Raw genomic sequence first — 26,313 nt, 5'->3', positions numbered from 1 at the left:
AAGCGGAAAGTGTCGTCGCTGAACAGACTGTGCGGACTTATGGTGCGACGCTTTACTCACATGTAAATCAATCGGTTTTCACAGAGCGCGACGCATTACTATTATAGCCGGATTGCTTCATTACGTTTTTTTATAATATAAGGAGACCGTACTTACCATCACAACATCACTTCGGTCTGGAGCCCTATGATTGCAAGCAGGTTAGCACCAAAAAAGATTATAAAAAAACATTTAATTTTAATAATAACAAGTTAAATACATATTACCTTAATAAATTCAATACAAAACGACCACTCATGCAAGATCCTATATTTATCGAATATCTCACTTCAGCACTGTATAGATGGCTGAAAGTGGCACAAGACCTGATGAACCGGAAAGATTTCGAAGACAGGGCAATGTGTCCAGCAAAGGAGACCTGGTTAGATGATTAGTCGAGTGCAGTTTGTGCCCACCATAACAATGACAATTAGCGCTTAGTTTTTCCGTTTAGATGTCTGCGTTTCCCCTACCCCTATTATATTTCTTAATGGCATTTCAATCTAGTTGGTTAATGTTTACATAACTAAAGGCGGATATACGTTAACATCTTTAGAAACAAGAACAACGGTAAATTTATACTGTTTATCAATAATTGGTCGCAAATTAAATACTTAACTTCTGTAAAGAAATGTGAAACATTCAAAAATGAATACATTCGTTCTCATGAATCTCCTAAAATCCACTTATCAGTGTCTGCACGTGCCAAAGTACGACACTACTTTTTGGCAAATGTTTTTCACAGTTTTTTTTTCAAATTAGTGAATAACTATTTAAACATCAAGATATTGTATTTACAAACATAACCATGAAATTTATATAACTTCGTTAAATTATGCAGCTTAAACCATATCAATTTAGTTTATTATCAAGAGTTATAACATTATTTTTTCCAAATTTATATGTTTATGAATGGATGTCATAAATATATATCAACTCGCCGTTGATTACCGTTTATATTTTCAGTGTCTTTGTTTTAATCCTCATAATTCAATTTATTAATTAATTCATGGTTGGCAATACTTGTACCGACTATTGGATTCTTCACTGAGAACATACACACAAAATTTTAATATATTTTCACAAGATAATACCTTCAAATTGATAATACATCGAATGGTATTGCCATAAAAGAATTATTTAAATTGGAATAATTTTAGTATTGCTGATTTATTTGACGACTAACGACATAATGTTATTTATGACATGTAGCGTGTTTTTAATTGAAACGTTTTTTAGATTCAGTGGGAAAATGCCTCCGTTGAGACATGCACTATACTGAGCTGGCTCGGTTTCGGACCGGAGATCATACAGGCTCGGAGAGACGCATATCGGAAGTATGACGAGCTGTGGAATGCAAGGACATGTGGAACGAATACGGGTATTACTACGGGTAGCAAAGGTGAGGGGCTGAGCAGCTTCTTGGAAAGTGATGTTGATCACATGATTGTACTTAATAGCGTGATCTGTTTAGAAGATGATGTAAATTCAAGTGCCTTTCCTGGGGAGATAACCCTTTTGAGATCACTCAGACGCTGGAGTTACCATGGTCACTGTAGACTACTACTGAAGAGACGCGGAACAACAATTCACAGGCAATTAAATGATGCGTTTTGTGATGACGGATATGGTCGCGAACTTTTGAGCAGTGACTTGTTTGTTAATAACTGGTCGAACGAACGCTTGGCTGAGGGCATGGTGCAGCATGAGCGTGCGGGACCGTCAATTCCGAGTACAATGCATGGACACTTTCACCATGACAAAGTACATGCATTACATTACTACTGCCCCAACATTCTGTCGAAATGGGCCGCAAGACCTCGCCACTGGCCGCCACCGGAAGTCGCTCAGAGGGTCGTATCACTTGGGGCGGTTCTTACGCCTGTTGGATTTAAAGGGAGTGAATATCAACATGTTGAATGGAGAGTGTGTTTTAACGCCGGTGAGATCGAACTAATTAGCAATCTTAATGACACTCAAACCAAATTGTATGTTTTATTGAAAATGATAAAGAACGATGTATTACATCCACGTAAGAAAGAAGTTACATCGTACACATTGAAAAACATCGTTTTATGGATGGCGGAAAATAATCCTCAAGCCTCGTTTCATAAAAAAAGTATTTTGCAGTGGTTGCATGAAGCATTGGATGCGATTAGAGTTGCATTGATCACCTTAGAGCTACCATACTATATGATTCCAGAAAGGAATTTGATGGCAACCTCTGGACTGGATGAGGAACAGCAACGCACATGGATATCAACGATTACAGATATGCTCAATGAAGGTCCTAGGGTGATACTCAGACTTCCAAAGATACGACAATGCATCGTAGCTCACCCTGAACCATTCCGATGGTACAACGGGAGGAGAATTGAGCTGGAGTTGCTGACGCTCATGCGCATGAACAGACTGGTAATCTGCATGGATGAGAACGGGGAGGTTGACTTTACCGATGCGATTGTGCAGGCATTAGTGAGACGAGTAAACGAGGTTGTAACGGATGTTTGCGTGAGGATGATAATGGAAGGAAGTCGAGTTATCAACGCACAGGCTATTTTTGATCGAATTTTGATGTAAAACGTTAACGATGATCAATAGATCAGAAACGAGGCGCGGACAACACGTAATTATAACTTTTGAGTACATATTATCTTTAACGAATCACCGATCATTGTTGCCAAGAACGTGAAAATTATACAACTTATCGTTATAGTGATTTGTTCAGTAATTGATGTTTGACTTGCAGACGTTCGTTTCACTTTCTAAAAAATGTGCACAATTTTACAAAAGATTTGTTTACAGTAGGCTGTAAACTTTACCGACACAATAAATTTCGATACATTTTATTAAAAAATGTCAATCGGCTTCGCATAGATAACATAAGTTTGCAAAATAACGTTATGTAAAGTAATTTTGCTATATTGTATATATCTTAACAAAATATGTACGTATCGCGCTTGGAAACCAGCGGTATAATTTCAAGTTATGCATATATTTCCCTTTAGAACTTATAGTAGTAACTCATTTTGTCGACGTATGTAGAAATGTGACTTGTGTTTATTTGCGTATACATGTTAGGAAATAAAGTGTGTTTGTGTCATTTGTATCTCATCTTCTTATCTAAATGTTCACTTGGTTTATGGTTGGTATTGTTAAGCATTTGCACTGAATGAATATATGTGTTACTGGCAGTTACTGAAAGTCCACTGGTATTGTTGTAATTGCTGTAAATGTATCGATAATATTCTTGTTTTTCTTGTTGAGTAGAAACATTGTTGTGATTTGTAATATTGATCAAAAAGTATTGAACACATGTTTGCACTTATCGATAAAAATGGTGCATATCTGTGTTCATTCTTATTTTTAAAATGTCTTCAATAACGCTATTGTTGCATCCACAAATAAGAAATAAAGTGCAGTTGTTTTATGCGAATTTATTAAATTACTTCTCATGTGAATGTATAATTGCTCGTGTTTTTACTGGACAAGTGAATGTAAACTTTTATTGAACACGGATAATCTGTTTTCATCAAAACACATAGTTTGTATTGAATCTAAAGATACAAAGATATATTTTATAGTATTGATGTTTTTATGCGGAAATATTTTCATACATGATAAACGTAATGGTTGATTTTCGTTAATCTAGTTATACCGTTAATATCGTTTTGCTCTAAGCGTGTGTATGCTTTTGTTAGTTTTCTTTTTGTTAGTTTTTTAGCGAGGCTGTTTTCGGAGAAACCCCGAGCTATTGTCATAGCCAGCTCGTCGTCCGCCGTAGGCGTCGTGCTAAAACCTTAACATTGGCCATAGCTTTTTAAATATTGAAGATAGCACCTTGAAATTTTGCATTCATGTGTATCTCATGGAGCTGCACATTTTGTGTGGTAACATTTCAAGATGAACATCATCCTTCAAGGTATAGGGTCGAAAAAAACAAAGTCAAGGGAAGTAATAATCTTTAAATGGACATAGTTATCTGACCTGCCCACGTATATATTTCTGTTAAATTATTCAAAGCGGCGCAGTAGGCGGCATTGTGTTTCTGGCAAACAAATTGTGGTTAAGGTCAAGGTCAAGGTCATCCTTTATGGTCTATGGTAACAAATACAGATTTAAAGGAAGTAATAAGCTTTAAAAAGGGAGAAAATTATTCAATATTGAACATAGCCACTTTATATATTTGGCATAAATGTGTATCTCATGGAGCTGCACATTTTGAGTGGTGAATCTACAGTCACGGTAGTGGCTTTTAATTATTTGCTACTAAAAATAGAGATTTGTTACAGACAATTATTTTCAAGGGAAGTAATTTATATAATTATAAATCTCATATAATATATTTCCTTACCAATAATTGAATTTCTTTTCACAGTTACTGTACAGATTTATTATTTTGATTATTTATAACCCAAATGATTGATTTTTCAAAGTTTTTTTTAATGATAATAATTATAATTTCTTTGATGTTCATAACATACCTGTGGACTGATGTCCATAGATACATGATCAACTCTGGCTATGATACTTTTGCCTCAATATAAGAGCATTTGAGTTTTTGAACGGCCGTGGGCCATCCATCAACAGCTACACGGTGCTGAAGGACACTGTCCTTGGCTTGGTTATAGGTCCACGGGCGTAGATGTTAGTAGTTTTTGTATTGTTCCGTATCGGTTGGATCGTGAGGGGCACTGTGGGAGAAAAAGGACATGTTCTACCATGGCATTTGAAATGGCATTTAATAAACACTGATATGTTCTGGTCACACTTATATGATTGTTAAGCATAAGCACATTTTTGAATTACAGTTCATTAGAGTTATCCAGTTAACATCACTCTTACGCCATTGGCTACACGTATGTTATGGCCATTAAACTGTTGAATTTATACTAAATACCCATTTTGTGTTGTAATCATATGAATGGAATATAATTTTCTGCACTGAATGTATGAGCGATGGAGGACATATCATATAAAAATGCATGATGCCTGATTACATTCCGAGGGTGTAACTTTGTATGTTTATTAGCAATACAATTAAACTCAGTTGCAAAAATACGATGTATTCTTGGTTTTGTATGCTTCCTGTAAGAATGTAGGCGCCATTTCGCTTTTCGGATGCCTTATTGAATATCTATACTACTACAGAGTGTCTTATAAACGTAAAGCCTTTAAATCGCTTTATTACATAGTCAATATTACATTTGTCAAGAGATAAGTATTATCATTTGAGCAACTTTTCTTTACTAAATATTATATACCTATAGATAAAACATGAACGTTTAAGAATATAAATACGTTATATTTAACAATTTCTAAGAATCGGATAATCAGAGTTGCCGATTTCATCTTAAATGTAAGAATGTAAATAAAAAGTGTTTTCCAAATATTTAATATGTGGCACTTGGGTGCAAATAAATACAAAGTCGTGATTTCACGTCATCGACACTGTACAATGATAAATCAATACACGCACTTTTCATGGTCAGAACAAGGTTACTTAACTTCTCGACTAATAGAAGAGCTTCGAAATAAGCTGAAGAAACTGTGTGCAATTCAAGGTAAACAAATCTTTTTTGTTCTTGGTTAATGTAACAGAGTTACATTTCTTAAGATCCGTTTTCAGGTTACACTCTTGCGGAAATGGAAATACGTTATCTACGCTGTTGAACTAGATGTTGAATTCATTGTTTTGTACTATTTCAAACAATGCAAATAATTGTTTATTAACTTGATAAAACTGGGCATAATGCATGTGCGTAAAGTGCCGTCACAGGCTAATTAGGGACGACACTTTTGGATTGTTGCTAAGAAAAGACTTCATTTAAACGAAAATATGATACAAGCGGAAAGTGTCGTCCCTGATTAGCCTGTGTGGACTGCACTTTTCATGGCCAGAACAAGGTTCCTAAGCTGACTGCACAGGCTAATCTAGGACGACACTTTACGCACATGCATTAAGCCCAGTTTTCGCAGAACGCGATTCACAAAATTAAAACAACTATCTCCTGATAGAGTTTCTGGATTAAAAAAATGTTCCTCTTTTTGTATAATGTCTACTATAAAGTTATAAAAAGGAAAAACTTGTATGTGGTATTTATCGAGATTTAAATTAAATAATTAACATATGGCATTCACAGATTGTTACCCATGTCCAATACAATTTTAACCCGTAAGATCGCATCCTGCTTCGACGACTATCCCATTGAGTGTTCCATTGGCATCAAGAGCTCTCTGATATAATAGAACGTTACCATGTAAACAGTTTTCATTTAGCGATGTCCACTGTGACAGTTAACCATCCAACATAACGATGCATACAATTCAAACTCAATTTGAAATTATTGCTCGCAACTTATATGAAGATAGTTTGAATATGGGGACCAAACATTAACCAATCTGCTTTCTCGTCTCTGTGCTTTTGCAAAACAATTCAACACCTCTAAAATATCATATACTTATTGATAATATAATTATGTAAATATTGAATAGTTCCTACTATTTTAATTTATTTATAATGTTTAAAACTATTACATTTTTTTTATAGAGTATAGAACAATAATACGTCTCTTGGTATTGCATATGCACATTTAATTTCTAGTTTTGCAAACTAAGTAAACACATCCGCCGACCCTTGTCTACTAAATACTTCGAGTGTTGTGTCGGTGTAGACCACCGAACTTGTATATCAAGACAAACCAATCAAGTCCTATATCCTTGTTCAATAAAAATCTAGCCGCCTGCGAAAGACATGTGGCCGTACAGCACTTACGTTGTTAACTATTTAAGGCCTACGTTGTTTTAATTCGGTTTTCACTAACAGCAATAAAATGTTGATTTTTCAAATAACAAAATGACAAAATGGAACATTTCAAACTTTGGATGAATATAAAAAAATATTATAATTTTGATATGAATGCTTCACACAAAACTGTACATTTTGGGGAACACATAAATGCAGGTAGGTTTTAATCAAACACGATCGAGGACACGTTCTAGCGTCAATTGAAATAGTGGGACTTGAAAAAGCAAAACATGCATACTCCTGTAATAGCCTAAGTGCGAATGTCCGTTACTGGCTGTAAATGTAGGAAATGATTTATAAATTGATCACACTGATGTTCAGTTAAACCACTGCTTGTCTGTCCGTGCCTGTTAGTCCACAAAGATGAGCAAGGCTGTGGTTTTCCTCTTCGTCATAGGTCTTATGATCTCCGTAGTGACAGGTAAGACTTGTGTTACAATTCATTCACTTAATTAGTGCTAAAACCGCTACTGCTTCTGCTACTGCTATTGTTGCTACTACTGCTGTTACTGATTATTCTCTAGCTTCTATTAGTGCTACTTTTAAGACTCAATTTTCTTTTTTTGTTATAAAGGTTTATATAAGTCGAATATTGATAGAACGATTGTGGGGGCGACATTTGTTAAAATCCGCTTTGACAACTGCTGGGCATCATATAAGCAACGTCATGCGAAAATGGGGTTTATGTCATATATGACCAGTGTGCGTTGTTTGGTTAGGAGCAAACCTGTCCGGTATAACGAGCAAGTCTCTGTGGTCTCATGAACGGACCACGGCAAGCGAAGCTCCTGGCCAGCCTGTCTATTCGCACACTATGAGTCGCGTTCTGAGAAAACTGGGCATAATGCATGTGCGTAAAGTGTCGTCCCAAATTATCCTGTGCAGTCCGCACAGGCTATGTGTAGTCCGCACAGGCTAATAAGGGACGACACTTTCCGCCTAAATTGGAATTATGCTAAGAAGAGACTTCATTTAAAAAAAAATTGTCATAAAAGCGGAAACTGTCGTCCCTGATTAGCCTGTGCCGATTGCACAGGATAATCTGACACGACACTTTACGCACATGCATTATGCCCAGTTTTCTCAGAACACGACTCGTATTGTCAGGAGCTTCGCTTGCGGCATATGTCATACGCGAGTCATATGATAATAGTTCTAGGCTTGCAAGAAATTAAACGAGTATCAATACAACAAAATGTTCATGCAGGTAATTTATGCTCGTGTACATAAGTGAAAACAACTCTATGAAATAATTACAATGTAAACAGTTTAATATCGACAAATGTTCATCTTTAAGGTGATACTGCCTCTTTTCATCCTCACCAGCAATTCCCCTCCCCCACCCCGGCATTTTTAATACTGGCTAAAACCCGGCGTTGTTGATGTATTTTTAGCCTGGTGGTCGACGGACTCACCTCTTCGGTTTCCAGACGACTGTAACAGCGAAGCCTTGCGGACCTTTGCGACCAACTGCGGGCTCTCGGAGCACTCCATAGTACGCAGTTAATATTTACGATGGACACATTTGTTTTGTTGTTGTTGAACGACCGATTTAACAACTTTTTTGATTATTGTTGCTATCGATTTGTTCGGGCAAGTAGGAAATCTGAAGTCTAGATATTAAACGCTTTACGGTTTGGTTGAGTATACGCTTAAAATATAGACAAATGAGACATATTAAATGTTACATATGGGTCGTGCTCTGTAAAAAGGGGGTTTAATGCATGTGCGTAAAGTTTCTTCCCAGATTAGCTTGTGCAGTCCACACAGGCTTATCAGTGACGATACTTTCCGCTTTTATGATATTTTTATATTTTTATTATAAAGAAATACTCTTCTTAGAGAAAATTCAGTTTCGGCGGAAAGTGTCGTCCCTGATTAGCCTGTGTGGACTGCACAGGCTAATATGGGATGACACTTTTTGCACATGCATTAAACCCTTTTTTCACAAAGCACTGCAATTATGTTTATTTGTACAATTAGGGGACCCACTACATCCTGAGGGATCCAAAGAGCATTGACATCAACAACATCGTCATAGTGATACCAGATGACTTGCGAGATTTTGGCACGTGAGAGAAGATCGTTCGAGATCTCAATGAGAGATGCAATAAGGATTACTTAAACTACTAACGCTATGTTAACATCAACCTTGGCTTTTCACGTTTCTTCGTCGTTATACTCTTCGATCAGCTTTTTATTAAGAACTGTATTTCAGTGGTATAAATTATTACATTCGTACAATTGTTTATCAAAGACGATACAATACTTTAATGTGTTCTAAAGACAAACTATTTTAACAAGCAATCTGGTCTTAAGGTTCATGGGGGGGATAAAATTTATTAAAACTTCGCTTTGGTTTTTCTTCATTGAATGTGGTACACTATGGTCAAACTATATATCATTTTAAAGCTAAAGACGGATAGAATAACATAAACACATTTTTGACATTCAATATTTGTGTGCTTTATTCATATTATGGTTTAAAACCAATACATTTTTACACTAATTTACAAAATCTCAATCTAAAGTTAGGAAGGATATGCACTACCTTAAGTTGAATAAATACAAAGCTTTATACATATACAAGGTCAAGTTAGCAACATTTCACAGAAAATTATTGTCATAAAACAACAAATGAGTTTTTATTCAACTGCCATTTTGGGATAAATATCCTAAACAAAGTTCTAAAAATAACTAAAACGTAACTACTTTTTAAAAATCCAGGTATGGTGGATAATAAAGAGTCACAATTCTATTTCAAAGGCTTAACAATTTTGTTATTTACCTCTCAACCAAATTGCAAATTTTAAACCATCTCGAATTGAAATAGATTGCATACGACATATAAAATTGTAAAGGAATATATATGGCAAAACGATTGATTTTATATTTCGATTCCTTTCACCCATTTTGAAAGCGTGGCCATCGCTGTGATCCGTAGAAAAATGTGCAAAACAAATCGGTCGAAACCACGTGCAGTGGTGAGAAAACCGGGTATGTGTATACACATACCTGAGAAAACACATGTACTTATTTTGACAGTTGGGTGGCAACTAGTAAAACGACTATTAACATTAATCAGCAAGAGATCGGACTAAATAACAGAAATGACCACGTAGAGATATCATCACTTACCATATTTCAAATATTTTCCAGCTGAAAATTGTCCCCCACACGTCTTTTTTAGTTTATGTGTATTGTTTTCCTGGAGCCGAAGTGCATCTCACAGAATATCCATCCAACTTCCGTTGTTTTCAGTTTCGTTATTAAAAACTCCGTTTAAAAAAATTAGTTTTACTTTTAGATTGTTAAAGCGATGTTTTATTATATATTATCAATAGAAAAGTATACCGTGTTGAATTGAATGGAGTTACTATCGATCTTTCTGTCAGTGTTTAAGCGTACTATTTTATGCGCAATAATATATGTACAGTGATTCGACAACGATTGTAAACATTGGTGAAATGCTTCTAACATAGTTATTCTTTTGAGTGTTTATGAGGTCTGATCGTGCAGTTTGCAAACATCAACGGAAAAATTACAATCCAATGCATTTGTCATCGTCAACCGTTTGGAATGTCAATTAGGCGATGAGTGAGTTTTTAGCATGTTTCTTTTCATTTTATTAATTTAACAATGGCTGCCCCCATGGTGATGAAATGACATGTGTTCGAGTTTTGATATTTCTAGATATGTTAACTTTTTTTACTATTTAAGCGTAACTTGCCCTCGTCAATGTCGATATTGTTTACTTGTTATATAATTTTCCGCCGAAATACGTGGAATAGACATGATTCAGATTTTTGAAAATAATGTATATTTGAGTGTTAAAATCGCTTTGTATTTTGATTGATTGTGTGGATGTTATGATACCTTGATGTACAAAATTGGTATCAGTTTGAAGGAAAAACATCTTTTAAAGCATTTATGTATACATTTTCAATGTGGCACTCATCCTTTAGTCAAATTTGAGTGCTAGGGGTCCCACATTTTTCAAAATGAAGCCTCTACATGAACCTTAATGCATGTAGTGAAAGTGTCATCCTTGTTCTGCGTGTGTAATTACTGGCTAATCATGGACGACTCTTTCCGCATTTAGGGAATTGTTCGTGCTCAAGAAGTATTTTCTAAACGAAAGTCCAATAATGGCGCAAAGTGGTGTCCCTGATTAGCCTGTTTCGATTGCTCAGATTATGTATTACGACGCTTTACGCACATGCGTTAAGCCCAGTTTTTCAAGAATGCTATTAATTTAAACAAAACGAATCGATTGGTTTCAGACTGAGACCAGGAGCTGTAAACTTTTATTTGCCGTAAATATCTGTACATTCCTAAACTTTGTTTTGTGTATTTAAGGCCGCTTCTGCTAATAAATAGTATCGTCTCGCACTTTTTGTATTTGTTAAATGAACATCCTTTGTCTGTGGAAAGTGTTGCAAAATACACTCACCTTTGATAAAAAGGCATTTTATACTTGGTATACGATGTACTGGGGTCTACATTGCAGATATAATAACAGAAAGAAAATTACACAGTGTTTTGATCATAATAAGTTTAAATATGTGGATCATGGGTTTCTCATAAAACCAAGGCTTATTAATTTGTGATTCTTGCTTATAGTATTCTAACAGATACATTTGGATATGTACGTACTAGATTAAGCGTATATTTAAATGGGAAAACCTGAAATCAAAGACAGGGGATATATTAAAATTGGACTATTCTCTGTGAAAAGGAAGTTTAATGCAGTTTAATGCAGGTGCGTAAAGTGTCGTCCCAGATGAATCAGTGCAGTCCACACATATTGTTCAGGGACAACGTTTTCCCTCTAAACTAGATTTTTGCTAAGAAGAGACTTTCTTGAAAGGAAAAATATCATAAAAGCGGAAAGTGTTGTCCCTGATTAGCCTGCGCGGACTGCACAGGCTAATCTGGGACGACACTTTATGCACATGTATTAAATCCCCTTTTCTTAAAGAGCAGCTCAATTTTAAAATGGCAAATTGAATTTTGCATGCGTAATAATATTAATTTGCAATAAGCTCTTATGGATTAGCAAATATCTCCTGTTTGTTGAACTAATACACGACTCACGTCATAATAAGTATTTAACATCCATGACTTAAACGGACCATTTAACAGATTTTGGCAAGTTCTGAAGTTTGTGAACTAATGCTTTAAATTCATGTAAACATCGGAACAAAAGAGTTTCAGTTAAAAACAAAAATTAACCCGTCTATGCCTAGCGTCCTGAAAAAATACTTTGCAAACAGCGTAGACCCAGATGAGACGCCGCATGATGCGCCGTCTCATCTGAGTCTGCGCTGTTTGCTTAAAGGAATTTCAGTAAGTAATATTCTAAATTTAGAAATACATATACTAGACATCCCTATTTTTTTTAAATTAAATTTGTCCAGTTTAGAAGAATGGGAGAGTCCACTAGGCATAAATTGGTTAAAATTGAAGAATGAGAAAAACGTTATCCACACCTGGGCTCGAACCACTGAGCCTTGGAGCGAATTCGGCCAATCGTTATTACGGGATAATGCACGTAATTTAAACTTTATGTAGGTAATCCTTGTTATGTCACACGATTACACTATAATAAGGATAACAACAATATGATAACGATAACAACAGAACTTTCCTAATTATAAAATCGTTTCGCCTTTATAGCGCTTTAGTATTTTCAGGTTTTAAATCGTCTAAAATATGCATACAATTGATATTTTAGAGCATAACATGTCCATTATTACTGTTTCCTTATAAAAAAAAACATAGCTTCAACAAAAATTTGCAATTATGAAACAATATTTTTTATCAATTTTGTAAATTTATCAAAACGTGAACAGGTCCCATTAAATACAATCAATGTTTGAATGAGATAATCTTACTATATCCACATTCCCAACGACACCTGTTAAAATATCCACAAAATATAACTGTGAACTTTACTTTAAATGTATCATTATTTTAAATATGACATATTAATTTTATATTAAAGACAAGATATTCAAAATTTCCTTTCGGCATCTTTCAAATGATTTACACAACATTTTACATACATGTAGTTAAGTAATTTTAGCATGAAACATGATTTCGAGCATTTAGTACGTTGTCTTGTATAAATTGCTTTTAACACATTTATGCCAAGCGTCTAGAAAAAAAGGCCTTGGTAAAAAGCATAGACCCAGATGAGACGCCGCATGATGCGGCGTCTCATCTGGGTCTTCGCTTTTGCTTAAAGGCATTTCTGTATGAAATATTCTAAATATAGAAATAAATATTCTAGACATCCCTAATTTTGGAAATAAATTGATCCAATTTAGAAGGATGGGCGAGTCAACTTGGTATAATAGGGAAGAAAAACAATAGTTCAAGTAAAGGGAGAATAGTACGAAAATATTATACATGTAGTTACAGCCTCACTTGGTGTACACATAGTTAAATGGTATTAACAATAAAATTGATGGTGATAACTGCATGAACTTGCTCTACGAACACCATGTTAAAATCGATACCTAGTTTTTAAGTATATGTTTCTTTGTCATCGACTGCAAATATGAGCTCGTACGAAGGTCTGCTAAATGAAAAATACCAGACAACTTTTTGGGGGTTTCTCATTTTTGTTTCCCTATTGACAGCGTAGTTGTTAAGAACAGAAAAATGTTTTGTTCAATATGGATGACAAATCACGCTCAACGTTGAATTTTCGAATACTAATAGACCATACCTGTGTACTTATGTCCATAGATACATGAAATATATATAATAAGTTTGTTTACACATTTTTATATAAATTCATCAATATTTGACAAAATCGTATAATCCCGCTTTAAAATGAAAAAGGTAAATATATATTAATATCTGAACGATTGCGTTGAGCGGAATTTTCAACGCAAATTACTTGACATTTTGATTTTTTTTATGACCAGTGTGTCCTCCGTTCTCGAGCGATTGCCCTGACATTCGGAGCTGCATTGACGTGGACGCAAACCTTTGTTCTGTCTGCCTATGTGCAGGTAGAATAACATTAAGTTGACTAAAGCACATGCTTAATAATTGTTTTGAGAGCAATTCTTTTGAACATCCCTTACGCCATAGACATATTGTTTCTAGAATACACCCTTACGCCATAGACATATTGTTTCTAGAATACACCCTTACGCCATAGACATATTGTTTCTAGAATACACCCTTACGCCATAGACATATTGTTTCTAGAATACACCCTTACGCCATAGACATATTGTTTCTAGAATACACCCTTACGCCATAGACATATTGTTTCTAGAATACACCCTTACGCCATAGACATATTGTTTCTAGAATACACCCTTACGCCATAGACATATTGTTTCTAGAATACACCCTTACGCCATAGACATATTGTTTCTAGAATACACCCTTACGCCATAGACATATTGTTTCTAGAATACATCCCTTACGCCATAGACATATTGTTTCTAGAATACACCCTTACGCCATAGACATATTGTTTCTAGAATACACCCTTACGCCATAGACATATTGTTTCTAGAATACACCCTTACGCCATAGACATATTGTTTCTAGAATACACCCTTACGCCATAGACATATTGTTTCTAGAATACACCCTTACGCCATAGACATATTGTTTCTAGAATACACCCTTACGCCATAGACATATTGTTTCTAGAATACACCCTTACGCCAGAGACATATTGTTTCTAGAATACACCCTTACGCCATAGACATATTGTTTCTAGAATACACCCTTACGCCATAGACATATTGTTTCTAGAATACACCCTTACGCCATAGACATATTGTTTCTAGAATACAGTACGATGCATACTATATCACAATAAGCATAACGCAAATTGACCAAAGCTTGATTAACCGCCTGTCAACAGTCAATGCAACGCGTTATGGGTTAAATACACTTTAGGATCACATATTTGACGTTATGTTTCAAAGTTATCGCAACTACTGGATAAAAACATATATTGATTTTTAAAACACAAAAATATCACCAGAAGATTACCAGAAAGTACGTCATCAAAATACTCGACAACATATGTTTTCATTTCATGCCAATTTAATTGATCAAGTCATACTTGTTAAAAGCAAGTTTAAAAAATAAACATGTATACACCTTGTCATTGAATTTCATAAAACAAATTCTTATGTTTGTTTTATTGAACCTCAGATTCAATGTATGTGATGTATTAAAATGTTTTTTTTTCTTCAAATTGCGTTAAAATTAAATTATTCTTCAAAAACGCACGTATCGCCAAATCAACTGTACCCAAATAGCGATTATAAATGCCCAACAACAATAAAAATATACTTTTAGGCATGACATGTTTTACGTTAATACTAAAGACAACGAAATTTTATCTATGTTTTTTGGTATTGCTAGCGATTGCTTATATGAAAATTATATTCATTGATTGAGAAAAACGTTCACAGAGTGATCCGAAACGAACAAAGAAACCAACATGCATTCAAGTTGTAAACATTGTCTGAAATATTTATTATGTTCTGTTTTGATATTAATAACCTATTGATGTTCGCGTTCGTGAAAAACATCAAGATTGAAACCATTAACCTTAAACATAACTATCTCTACTAATTATGCCATGAGTCTAGGTGGCAACATGACAACTATATCCCCCGGCTGCAGGCCACTGGAGTGTCTGTTAGACTGTGGGGATTCTCCAACGTACATGAAGGACGAAACCGGATCTAATTAGATTTCAATGTGCTAGTTGCCCAGAACAAAATATTAATGTACTTATAAAAACTCAACAATGTTGCAACTTATAAAGGGCATCAAATTTCAGCGTTGGTTGCAATGTTTGGTTCTGTAAAGTTAAGGTTAAACAAATCTTCACTGATTCGTACTTCATCGGCCGATTTCTAAACTTATGCGAAATATGTTGATTATCTATATGTAACCAACTTTTTCTGTAGAATTATTAGTGTATTTAAAAACTACAGGTACCTAGCGTAAACGCGAACGTAGCATTTGGTCGTTATTTATACATCTAAAAAGAGGTGGCACCCGTGATTTACAGCCGTGTGTGTATGTTCTGGATCCAAGTACTCATTCAGATCCAACGCATTCGATTTCATGTTCGGATAACTCTCCAGGAATATATTTTGAGACAAGTCATACAAAAACGACTTTAAAGCACGAAAGATTATTTACCATATACATTATAAGTGAATTGTGTTTGGTTGTCTTTTTAGACAATGTGAAGTAGTTAGTCTTTGAATTTTCACAACGCGAATGATGCTGTTTTCTTGTGGTCGCGTACAATGTACATGGTGTATATACCATGACCCGTCAGCCGAATCAGCAGGCATCAATCATCATTAGCAACACCACCGAAACAATCTAATATTTAATAATCAACATACTTATACATGTACCAGACCAAACATGGACATACAAACATCAACGTACAGTTGCGTAAACAAACACAATAATATTGGTGAGTTTAAAAGAAAATTTTTTGTTATCGTGTGGAACGCTTTTGAAGGCACGTGTCAATAGTCTGTCAATTCGCAAACAACTTCGCAGCATACATTTAGGTATAAACCAACATATTGACGTACAAAGCACACATTTTAACAATGATAGCATAGTTTATGTTCAGAAATGAAATATTATATTTCTCTGCCTCACAATCAAATCCACGCTTTTACGAAACCGACCTGAATGTATCATACATACTATAGTGTGTGTGCAGAAAGTGTCCTCCCAGATTAGCCTGTGTAGTCCGAAAAGTCTAATCATGGCCGAAGCTTTCCGCTTGAAAACGGGTTTCGTTAACACGAGACTTCATTTTAAAGAAAAGTTTCATCAAAGCTTACCGTGTCTTCCATTACTAGCCTGAGAAAATTGCGCACATACATTAAACCCAGTTTTACAGATTAATGCTCGTGTGTTTTCTTTCCTTTAAATAACGCTTATTTTCAGCTTCTTAGTAAAGATAAAATACAGTTTCAGCACGTTAACTGATTATTTAGGATATGGTAAACACTAGTAGCAATACACTGAGTTGGCATCAGTGTATCAATTATATAGAAGTGTTGGATTTCCTTATATTCTGGTATACTTTAAATTCGAAAGAAATACCGTCTTCTTCGTGATAGGTATCGGAAGTGGCGTCGTTTCTGAAAAAGTTAATTATGGAACGTTTCAGCGCGTGTGTTATCGTGAAGCAACACGGATTTAATTAATCCGTCTGTGTCTTTCACCAATTATAGCCTTTAAACAACTAATAATTTAATAATTAGCACTACATCGTGTTTATAAAGTTTTTTATTTAAATGCTTCACTAACTTCTTCAAACTCGTTAAGATAACTGGACAAAGTAAGTAAATATATTGAAATTTAAACCGCACATGCGACATGTAATCCCTACTTTACTTCTCGGAAGTCGTCATCAAAAGGCGGGAAAAATGTGTCTGACGGAAAGTCCTTGTACACGTGAGTGAGATAGATTCGTCCACAGAGCGGATGAGACAGGCACTCCTGCAGTAAACAAAACAATTGTTAGACTCGTCTAAGAGAGTGGATAAAGAAGGCGCTACTGTACACGTGTAGTCCATCAATTAAATCAATTAAACCCTATTTAAATAGACTCGACCATATTGCAGGTAAGATAGGCATCTTTTAAGTACATAACACATCAGTATTATAGAATCGTTCACAGGTTTTAGACTAACCATCCCCTTGGAACGTTAATGCTCAACAAACGTTATTATAGTAGCTTGTGTCACCCGAATTCAGATGCGTAAATAAATTCAAGCTATATTATTTTGAGCATCGAGCATACATACTTTAGCAATATCACTTTATCACGTGGTCGAATGGTCTCAATTCACTTTAGCCTTGCTTCTGGGAAAGCGGACCTAACTCATGTGCATGAAGTGTCGTATCAGATGTGCATGAAGTGTCGTATCAGATGTGCATGAAGTGTCGTGTCAGATGTGCATGAAGTGTCGTGTCAGATGTGCATGAAGTGTCGTATCAGATGTGCATGAAGTGTCGTGTCAGATGTGCATGAAGTGTCGTATCAGATGTGCATGAAGTGTCGTATCAGATGTGCATGAAGTGTCGTGTCAGATGTGAATGAAGTGTCGTATCAGATGTGCATGAAGTGTCGTATCAGATGTGCATGAAGTGTCGTATCAGTTGTGCATGAAGTGTCGTGTCAGATGTGCATGAAGTATCGTGCAGATGTGAATGAAGTGTCGTGTCAGATGTGCATGGAGTGTATTATCAGATGTGCATGAAGTGTCGTATCAGATGTGCATGAAGTGTCGTGTCAGATGTGCATGAAGTGTCGTATCAGATGTGCATGAAGTGTCGTGTCAGATGTGCATGAAGTGTCGTGTCAGATGTGCATGAAGTGTCGTGTCAGATGTGCATGAAGTGTCGTGTCAGATGTGCATGAAGTGTCGTGTCAGATGTGCATGAAGTGTCGTATCAGATCTGCATGAAGTGTCGTATCAGATGTGCATGAAGTGTCGTATCAGATGTGCATGAAGTGTCGTGTCAGATGTGCATGAAGTGTCGTGTCAGATGTGCATGAGGTGTCGTGTCAGATGTGCATGAAGTGTCGTGTCAGATGTGCATGAAGTGTCGTATCAGATGTGCATGAAGTGTCGTATCAGATGTGCATGAGGTGTCGTGTCAGATGTGCATGAAGTGTCGTGTCAGATGTGCATGAAGTGTCGTGTCAGATGTGCATGAAGTGTCGTATCAGATGTGCATGAAGTGTCGTATCAGATGTGCATGAGGTGTCGTGTCAGATGTGCATGAAGTGTCGTGTCAGATGTGCATGAAGTGTCGTATCAGATGTGCATGAAGTGTCGTATCAGATATGCATGAAGTGTCGTGTCAGATGTGCATGAAGTGTCGTGTCAGATGTGCATGAAGTGTCGAATCAGATGTGCATGAAGTTTCGCATCAGATGTGCATATAGTGTCGTATCAGATGTGCATGAAGTGTCGTGTCAGATGTGAATGAAGTGTCGTGTCAGATGTGCATGGAGTCTATTATCAGATGTGCATGAAGTGTCGTATCAGATGTGAATGAAGTGTCGTGTCAGATGTGCATGAAGTGTCGTATCAGATGTGCATGAAGTGTCGTATCAGATGTGCGTGAAGTGTCGTATCAGATGTGCATGAAGTGTCGTATCATATGTGCGTGAAGTGTCGTATAGGATGTGAATGAAGTGTCGTATCAGATGTGCATGAAGTGTCGTATCAGATTTACATGAAGTGTCGTATCAGATGTGCATGCAGTGTCGTATCAGATTTGCATGAAGTGTCGTATCAGATGTGCATGAAGTGTCGTATCAGATGTGCATGAAGTGTCAAATCATTTGTGCATGAAGTGTCGTATCAGATGTGCATGAAGTGTCGTATCAAATGTGCATGAAATTTCGTATCAGATTTGCATGAAGTGTCGTGTCAGATGTGCATGAAGTGTCGTATCAGATGTGCATGAAGTGTCGTATCAGATGTGCATGAAGTGTCGTATCAGATGTGCATGAAGTGTCGTATCAGATGTGCATGAAGTGAAGTATCAGATGTGCATGAAGTGTCGTATCAGATTTGCATGAAGTGTCGTGTCAGATGTGCATGAAGTGTCGTATCAGATGTGCATAAAGTGTCGTATCAGATGTGCATGAAGTGTCGTATCAGATGTGCATGAAGTGTCGTGTCAGGTTTGCGTGAAGTGTCGTGTCAGATGTGCATGAAGTGTCGTATCAGATGTGCATGAAGTGCCGTATCAGATGTGCACAAAGTGTCGTATCAGATGTGCATGAAGTGTCGTATAATATTGGCATGAAATGTCGTGTCAGATGTGCATGAAGTGTCGTATCAGATTTGCATGATGTGTCGTATCAGATCTGCATGAAGTGTCGTGTCAGATGTGCATGAAGTGTCGTGTCAGATGTGCATGAAGTGTCGTGTCCGATGTGCATGAAGTGTCGTGTCAGATGTGCATGAAGTGTCGTATCAGATGTGCATGAAGTGTCGTATCAGATGTGCATGAAGTGTCGTGTCAGATGTGCATGAAGTGTCGTGTCAGATGTGCATGAAGTGTCGTATCAGATGTGCATGAAATGTCGTGTCAGATGTGCATGAAGTGTCGTATCAGATGTGCATGAAGTGTCGTGTCAGATGTGCGTGAAGTGTCGTATCAGATGTGCATGAAGTGAATCAGATGTGCATGAAGTGTCGTATCAGATGTGCATGAAGTGTCGTATCAGATGTGCATGAAGTGTCGTATCAGATGTGCATGAAGTGTCGCATCAGATGTGCATGAAGTGTCGTGTCAAGTTTGCGTAGTCCGTACAGGCTAATGTGAAGTGTTGTGTCAGATGTGCATGAAGTGTCGTGTCAGATGTGCATGAAGTGTCGTGTCAGATGTGCATGAAGTGTCGTATCAGATGTGCGCAGTCCGTACAGGCTAATTAGGGACGTTACTTAATGTATACGTTGGATTTTCGCTACAAAACAATAGGAAGGTGTAGTCAGAAATTAGCCTGGGAAAACACACCAAGCACTATACGCACATGCATTATGCTCATGTTTGTTCTGAAAGAGATATTTTGCCTCGAATATTAGGCTTTATAACTATCAGATTATCATATTTTTATTTTGGTATTAGGTTTATTTCAGAAACAATAAGTATTAAAAGCCTTATACCTGGTATATGCCTGCACCACCCATTATCCAGACGCTGTCCAATTTTCCGTTCCGGTTCAGATCTGCGATGTACTCGAGAGCCTCAGGTACACTTCCGGCCACCGTCAGAAGATTCGGGTGTGTCTTGATACTACAAGCGGAAATGCACATGCGGAATTGCGATATGACAATACATTTGATAATTTGTTACTTTATCAGACACCTTTTACAAAGAAAACGTGCAGTATTATTTAGCTGATACTATACTTGTACTTGTTTTATTGCCTCGTGCCTAAAAAAGTGATAATGCTGCTGCTCTATTGTTTCTTAGCCGTTGTGAACTTAAAAAGTAATTAAATCAAATAATGATTAATTTGTATTGGCTTTGGTTATAAATAATGATGCTTTGAAGTCGGGTTTTATTTCCAAGTGTATTTTAGTGACCTTGTTTACATATTTTCATTTTTTCGCATGCCATAAACATGTGTTGCTAAGTGCACGGTTTACGGATGCTGACGACATTCTAGAATGACAATTGAAATAGCATAGGCTGCAGAACATGAGGTAGACGCACCTTGGGTCACGTGACTGACTACAGACGATGTGATATACGCCTCCATAGCTCGCCTGAAAGTCCGTACATCCCGCCCAGCTCTTACGGCCATGTACATGTACAATCATCAAACTGGAGTCTGGATTAAAATACAACAACTGTAAATGGATATAAAGAACATGAAGGGACTATCAACATAATTCATGTCTTTATTTGAATGACAAACATTAACGATAGTAATCTTGTGTAATCCATTAAACGTTCTTCTCAATAACTAAAAATGTGTCTAGGGTTAACTTAATCATGGAAAACGGGAAAACATAGTCTGGAACACTTTAAATCAATCAATTTAGCCGCTGTGCTATATGGGTCGTGTTCTTGGAAAATGGAGCTTTTTACATGTGCGTACAGTGTTAGCCTGTAAAGTCCGCAAACTTCCCGCTGATATTCTACTTTCGGTTAAAAGTCTATTCCTAGCGAAAATCAGTTTAGGTGGAAAGTGTCTTTCCTCATCGCGGACTGCATGGCTAATGTGTGGCGACATTTAAACGAAAATGCAATAATACTCGTTTCTACAGACCGAGTTTCATGTTAACAATATTACCTTTTTTGTGTGTGGATGTGGTCTTTAAATAATACTCAAAATCGGCCCTGTAAACAGACATAAACTTGCAAGCATAGTAGGTAAAGAAAAATGAGCTTTGTTTTGGGAAAACTGGTCTTAATGCGTGTGCACAAAGTGTAATCCCAGATATGCCTGTATAAGTGTAGATTGTCATCCCCCTTTCTGAAAAAAGCTGGATTTTCGGATAGAAGCGATATCCTTACGGGTAAATTACATATCCGCAAAAAGTGTCGTATCTAATTAGCCAATGCGGACTGTAGAGGCTAAAGTGGGATGACAATTTACGCACATGCATTTAGCCCAGTTTTACTAAAGCGAGGTTGATTTTGTTCCTGTATTCAATAGTCAAAAAGCAACGTTGTATATGGACAGCAATTTAAAATGTCGTAAGCAGACAGAGTGAAGATAACTATTTACAAATCGATATTTTATTGCTTATTGTTGACGGATTGTTTAGTTCTTTGTACATAAGTTTATGTCTACGCATATATTGTTTTTAATTTTTGAGACAAATCAAACTTCGTTCTGAGAAAAATTGACTTAATGCATGTGCGTGAAGTCACGTCAAAATTAACAAGGGACTAAACTTTCCGCCTAAACCGGGTTTTCGTTTAGCAGATATCTCCTTTATACCGAGAGGTCCGTAAAAGCGGAATGTGTACACAGGCTAAAATCGGACGACACTTTTTGCAAATGCATGCAGCCCATTTTTTCCCAAAACTATTCGTATACTTACTTCAATTTTGGCCATGGCAGATCACCCTGGTAGCCAATGCCTCTGTTGTTATGACACATTGCTGCCATCATATTGAAAGTGATTATACCGTTCGTGGTGGAGACATTTTGTTCCATGATGTCCATGGGCCAACGAAAGACTCTTTAATAGTGCGTCACACTGGCCCTGCAAATGATATCAGCTTTGCATTAGTAATGACCATTCGATTGGTTGCAGTTCAATTAATACAACAAAGTTAATGCAACAATTGATGAAACTAAATTCACTAATTCAGTTACATACTCTTTTATCTTTCTTTTAAACTTCCGTATTATTTTAAGTCAAATAATGACGACGATTTCAATTTATAAATCATTTCAAAATAAATCTGTACAAAATATTGTTTTGCGTCGTTTTGCTGTCGTTTATAGACGGACAATATTTGGTTTTGTACTAACATCTTTAATACAAAGCATCTTAAAGATTTTCGTCACGTTCAACATAAGTACACCAAATTGCTTTGTGAAGAACCTTTTTGAATGTATACATTCATTTATAATCTGCAAAAGGCCATTGGCTGATATATTTTTAGACACACGTTCACTTTTTTATTTATTCTTCAGTAAAAGTGAAGCTTGGCTAGGCATAAAATGTATAAAAAAACATACTTTGCATTGGCCTTCATAGGAGGTGATTCAAGTTTTGATAATTATATGTCTATGGTGTTCAGTAGTTAACACAGTAGATAAGACCGAAATAAAAACGTCATGAAATAGTTTATGGAGTTCCATTGATTGCTATTTTAAAGTTAAATTTAAAAATACATATTCATCTGCGTGAAAATTTATTTGATTAGTATTAAACATTTTGTATTTTTTACCACAGAAAAAGCACAATGTAATATTTAAGTGTTGTTGTATAAATGTTATTTTATAACATGTGCTATTCACTGTTTCATGTGTTGATATATGGCTGTTAAAATTGCGCTAGTATAATGTTGATTATAATCTGTGTTATTATCTTTCAACAGTTTCGCTGAGGTTTTCCGAAATACCTTATAATATAAGTCCAGAATCACAACGCAGATAATTGGTTAAACAAAACTGCATAATACAATAGATAGTGTCTGTTGAAACTAAATCAAATGAACACGATTACGGTGTGCCCTTAACCGTACTATGTCAACGTAAACTCGTGATACTAATTTGTTTCAATTATCTGATAACTTGTAGGTCATGGCGAGTTCACAATCTTGCGTGAAGTGGTTTACGGTACTGGTAGTATACGGACAATGAATAAGAATAATTAGTCTCGCTCTGGGAAAACTGGGCTTAATGCATGTGCATAAAGATTCGTCCCAGATTAGCCCGTGCAGTCTGAAAAAGCTAACCATGGACTACCCTTTCCGCCTATACTGGATTGAGTTGAGAAGATACTTCCTTAAAACAAAAAAGCGGACTGCACAGGCTTATTCTGGACGAATATCTACGCACATGCATTAAGCCCTGTTTTCCCAGAGCGAGGCTCACATGTATAATATATGGCCCGGCAATCATCGCAATAAATAAAGAACCCCGAGCTACAATAAGGTTTCTATTATGCAGATGCAAATTAAAAAGGGGCATGTTTTTGTATATTTGCATAACGTTAATCAACACATGACGACGGCTTTGATTTATTAAAATAAATATTACAGTCCTGAAGCTGTCTAAAGTGATCACGTGTGTTGTGTACCTTAATCTTATTTGGGAACTACATTTTGGTTATGTTTGATGTGTTAGGTTTTTCACACTGTTTGAGTACCTTAACACATAGTAACATACTGATCGGGTATTTCCTTTTAGTTGGACCATTTCCGATCTGGAAAAAAATGAATAGGGGAAAATGCATACGGAACACCTGTTTCATTTTTTTAGTGCCCATTATGGTAGTGAAATTCCTATTGCCAACAAAACTAACAACAAAAATACGATTGTGTATTACAACAAAGTTAATTCAAGTATAGTAAGGGCTAAAACAGCGCGTTTTTATGTATTTAATTTATTTATTTAAAAAAACACAGTCACGTCCACAACATAAATAAAATTTAAACCTAAAATCGTAAGGTGAAACATGGCTTACCTTAACCGTATAATACATAAACGATCCGTTGAATAAAATACCAATATTACGTAAACACATGTACACCGTTACTGTCGAGGTTAACAGCTATTATGAGTTCACCAAAATTCACACGGAAGCATCCAAGCGCGTCAAGTACACACGGAAAGTAAATCGTTATAGATTCGACAAATACAGGTTTGCACAGGTGTATTAAAAGTACTGTTTAACATGGACACGCGCAAAACATGCGTGGTTGTTTACAAGCTATGTTAAGGGCGTTTAATATGTCTGTTAAGTCAATTTTTTCGCAAAAGTGTTTCTTTTATAACATTTTATTTTCATTTATAAATGCAAAGAAGGTAAAGTCTAACACTAATTCATTCACGTTTGATATATAGAAAACTCGTTATGTGATTTTAACTGTGTTATTGTAGGGCGTGAGACGTTTGCGATGTATACCTGGTATTGCGAGTAGTAGTAAAAAAGTTAAACAGAAGGAATACTATGACATAAAAAGCTAATATACAAAAGGAATGCTTGTTTTATGGATTGTATATGTTTTTGAGGTGGGCACTATTATTTCTGCGATTTACATACTGCGTTAAAACACACATGACAAGGAAAGTAAAAGGCTTCATTCCACAAACCCCAGTGTTATATTCGAAATATTATAATTATTATTATACCGGATTTATATAACGCCCTTTTCATGCAAGAGTACACGTTCAAAGGCGCTATTGAAATATATTCAACTAATTGCCTTGCCATAACTAAATTGAAAACAAAACAACCCGATATAGCTGTTTCATTGTTTATACAGATATATATAATTCATTAATTACATGATATTACTGATAATTTCATTCATTTTTTAGGCTGTTAAACTAATGTTCACTGTTTCATGCTTGCTCATCATCAGGATTAACTCGCGAAGGGACCACACTCGTTCAGCGTCACTCAAAATTGTATTGATTGTTAAATATGGTAAGAGTATTTCCTCTTCGGACATATTATGTGTTATCCAGTATTTCAAAATATTAAAACACTATAGTAGAAAGCGCTAGTAGTGCAATATATACATGCATGCTATCATTCGGTACCCCTCGCAGATTATCATAATCGGACTCGGGAGAAATACGGGTTGAAAGTAGTCCGCCCACGTGATACCATTCAAAGAATGTTACAACAACAAAAACAAAAACAACGATGGCGTCCATAATTCCTGTAGAGTTTGTAATTGCTCTGGCTTCAGAGCATAGAAAATCCCCATTTTCATCTTTGCAAAATGTAAACAACTCGCAAAACCGGCCATGTTTGTTTTTACTATGTAATTTTGATTCGCGTAGGCCCGCGTAGGTAGACCGCAATACCGCTACCGAAATGTGTATTCATACTATCTCCTTCGAGGTACTTATCCGAAGTTTGACGGAAAGGGCCGAGAATGTGCGATTGGCATGCTATTACACTTAATTAACTGAAATAAGTATATGTTTATTTTAATTCATAAACGTTTAAAGCAGTATATTGTCCGTGAACCTTTTATATTACCAAAAAGTATGTACACTTAATATATGTACATATTAGTACATTAACATTCATAACTAATCCTATACATACATGTTATTTAAGGTTTCATGTTAATATAATAACACTTAAATTAGCATAACAAGGGTTTGAAACAATTGATTTTTAATTAAAATTCAATTTAATGTTGAAATAAATGGCAATTGCTAACGTGCTGTTTCATTATCAAACTCTTCGCCAAAG

General features: G+C 36.0%; 2 protein-coding genes across 28 annotated transcripts in view; both read right to left on the bottom strand.

Moving 5' to 3' along the window:
* LOC127867104 (dihydrofolate reductase-like) overlaps nt 1-24,725 on the bottom strand; it is a 632,040-nt gene extending 607,315 nt beyond the window's left edge. For 12 of the 27 annotated variants that reach the window (XR_008043282.1, XM_052408118.1, XM_052408106.1 and 9 more), the window contains exon 1: nt 24,565-24,725. Coding sequence is in view for 10 of the 27 variants with exons in the window: in XM_052408114.1 (XP_052264074.1) it covers nt 17,267-17,380; nt 20,572-20,701; nt 21,125-21,242; nt 21,708-21,754; nt 22,465-22,589 (534 nt within the window). In the remaining 17 variants the exon portion in view is untranslated. Of the gene's footprint in view, nt 1-16,553; nt 17,020-17,250; nt 17,381-20,571; nt 20,702-21,124; nt 21,243-21,707; nt 21,755-22,464; nt 22,630-24,564 lie in introns of all 27 variants that reach the window. The other 15 variants (XM_052408103.1, XM_052408115.1, XM_052408099.1 and 12 more) reach the window with 10 other exon arrangements.
* Nucleotides 21,512-26,313, bottom strand: part of LOC127867116 (uncharacterized) — a 168,808-nt gene continuing 164,006 nt past the window's right edge. The window contains exon 4 of the mRNA XM_052408154.1: nt 21,512-21,521. The gene's annotated coding sequence lies outside the window, so the exon portion shown is untranslated. The remainder of the gene's footprint in view (nt 21,522-26,313) is intronic.

The sequence above is a fragment of the Dreissena polymorpha genome, chromosome 2, assembly GCF_020536995.1.
Source record: "Dreissena polymorpha isolate Duluth1 chromosome 2, UMN_Dpol_1.0, whole genome shotgun sequence".
NCBI lineage: Eukaryota > Metazoa > Mollusca > Bivalvia > Myida > Dreissenidae > Dreissena > Dreissena polymorpha.
Note: the sequence above shows the minus strand (reverse complement) of the source record. Positions and strands in the feature narration are given on the sequence as shown.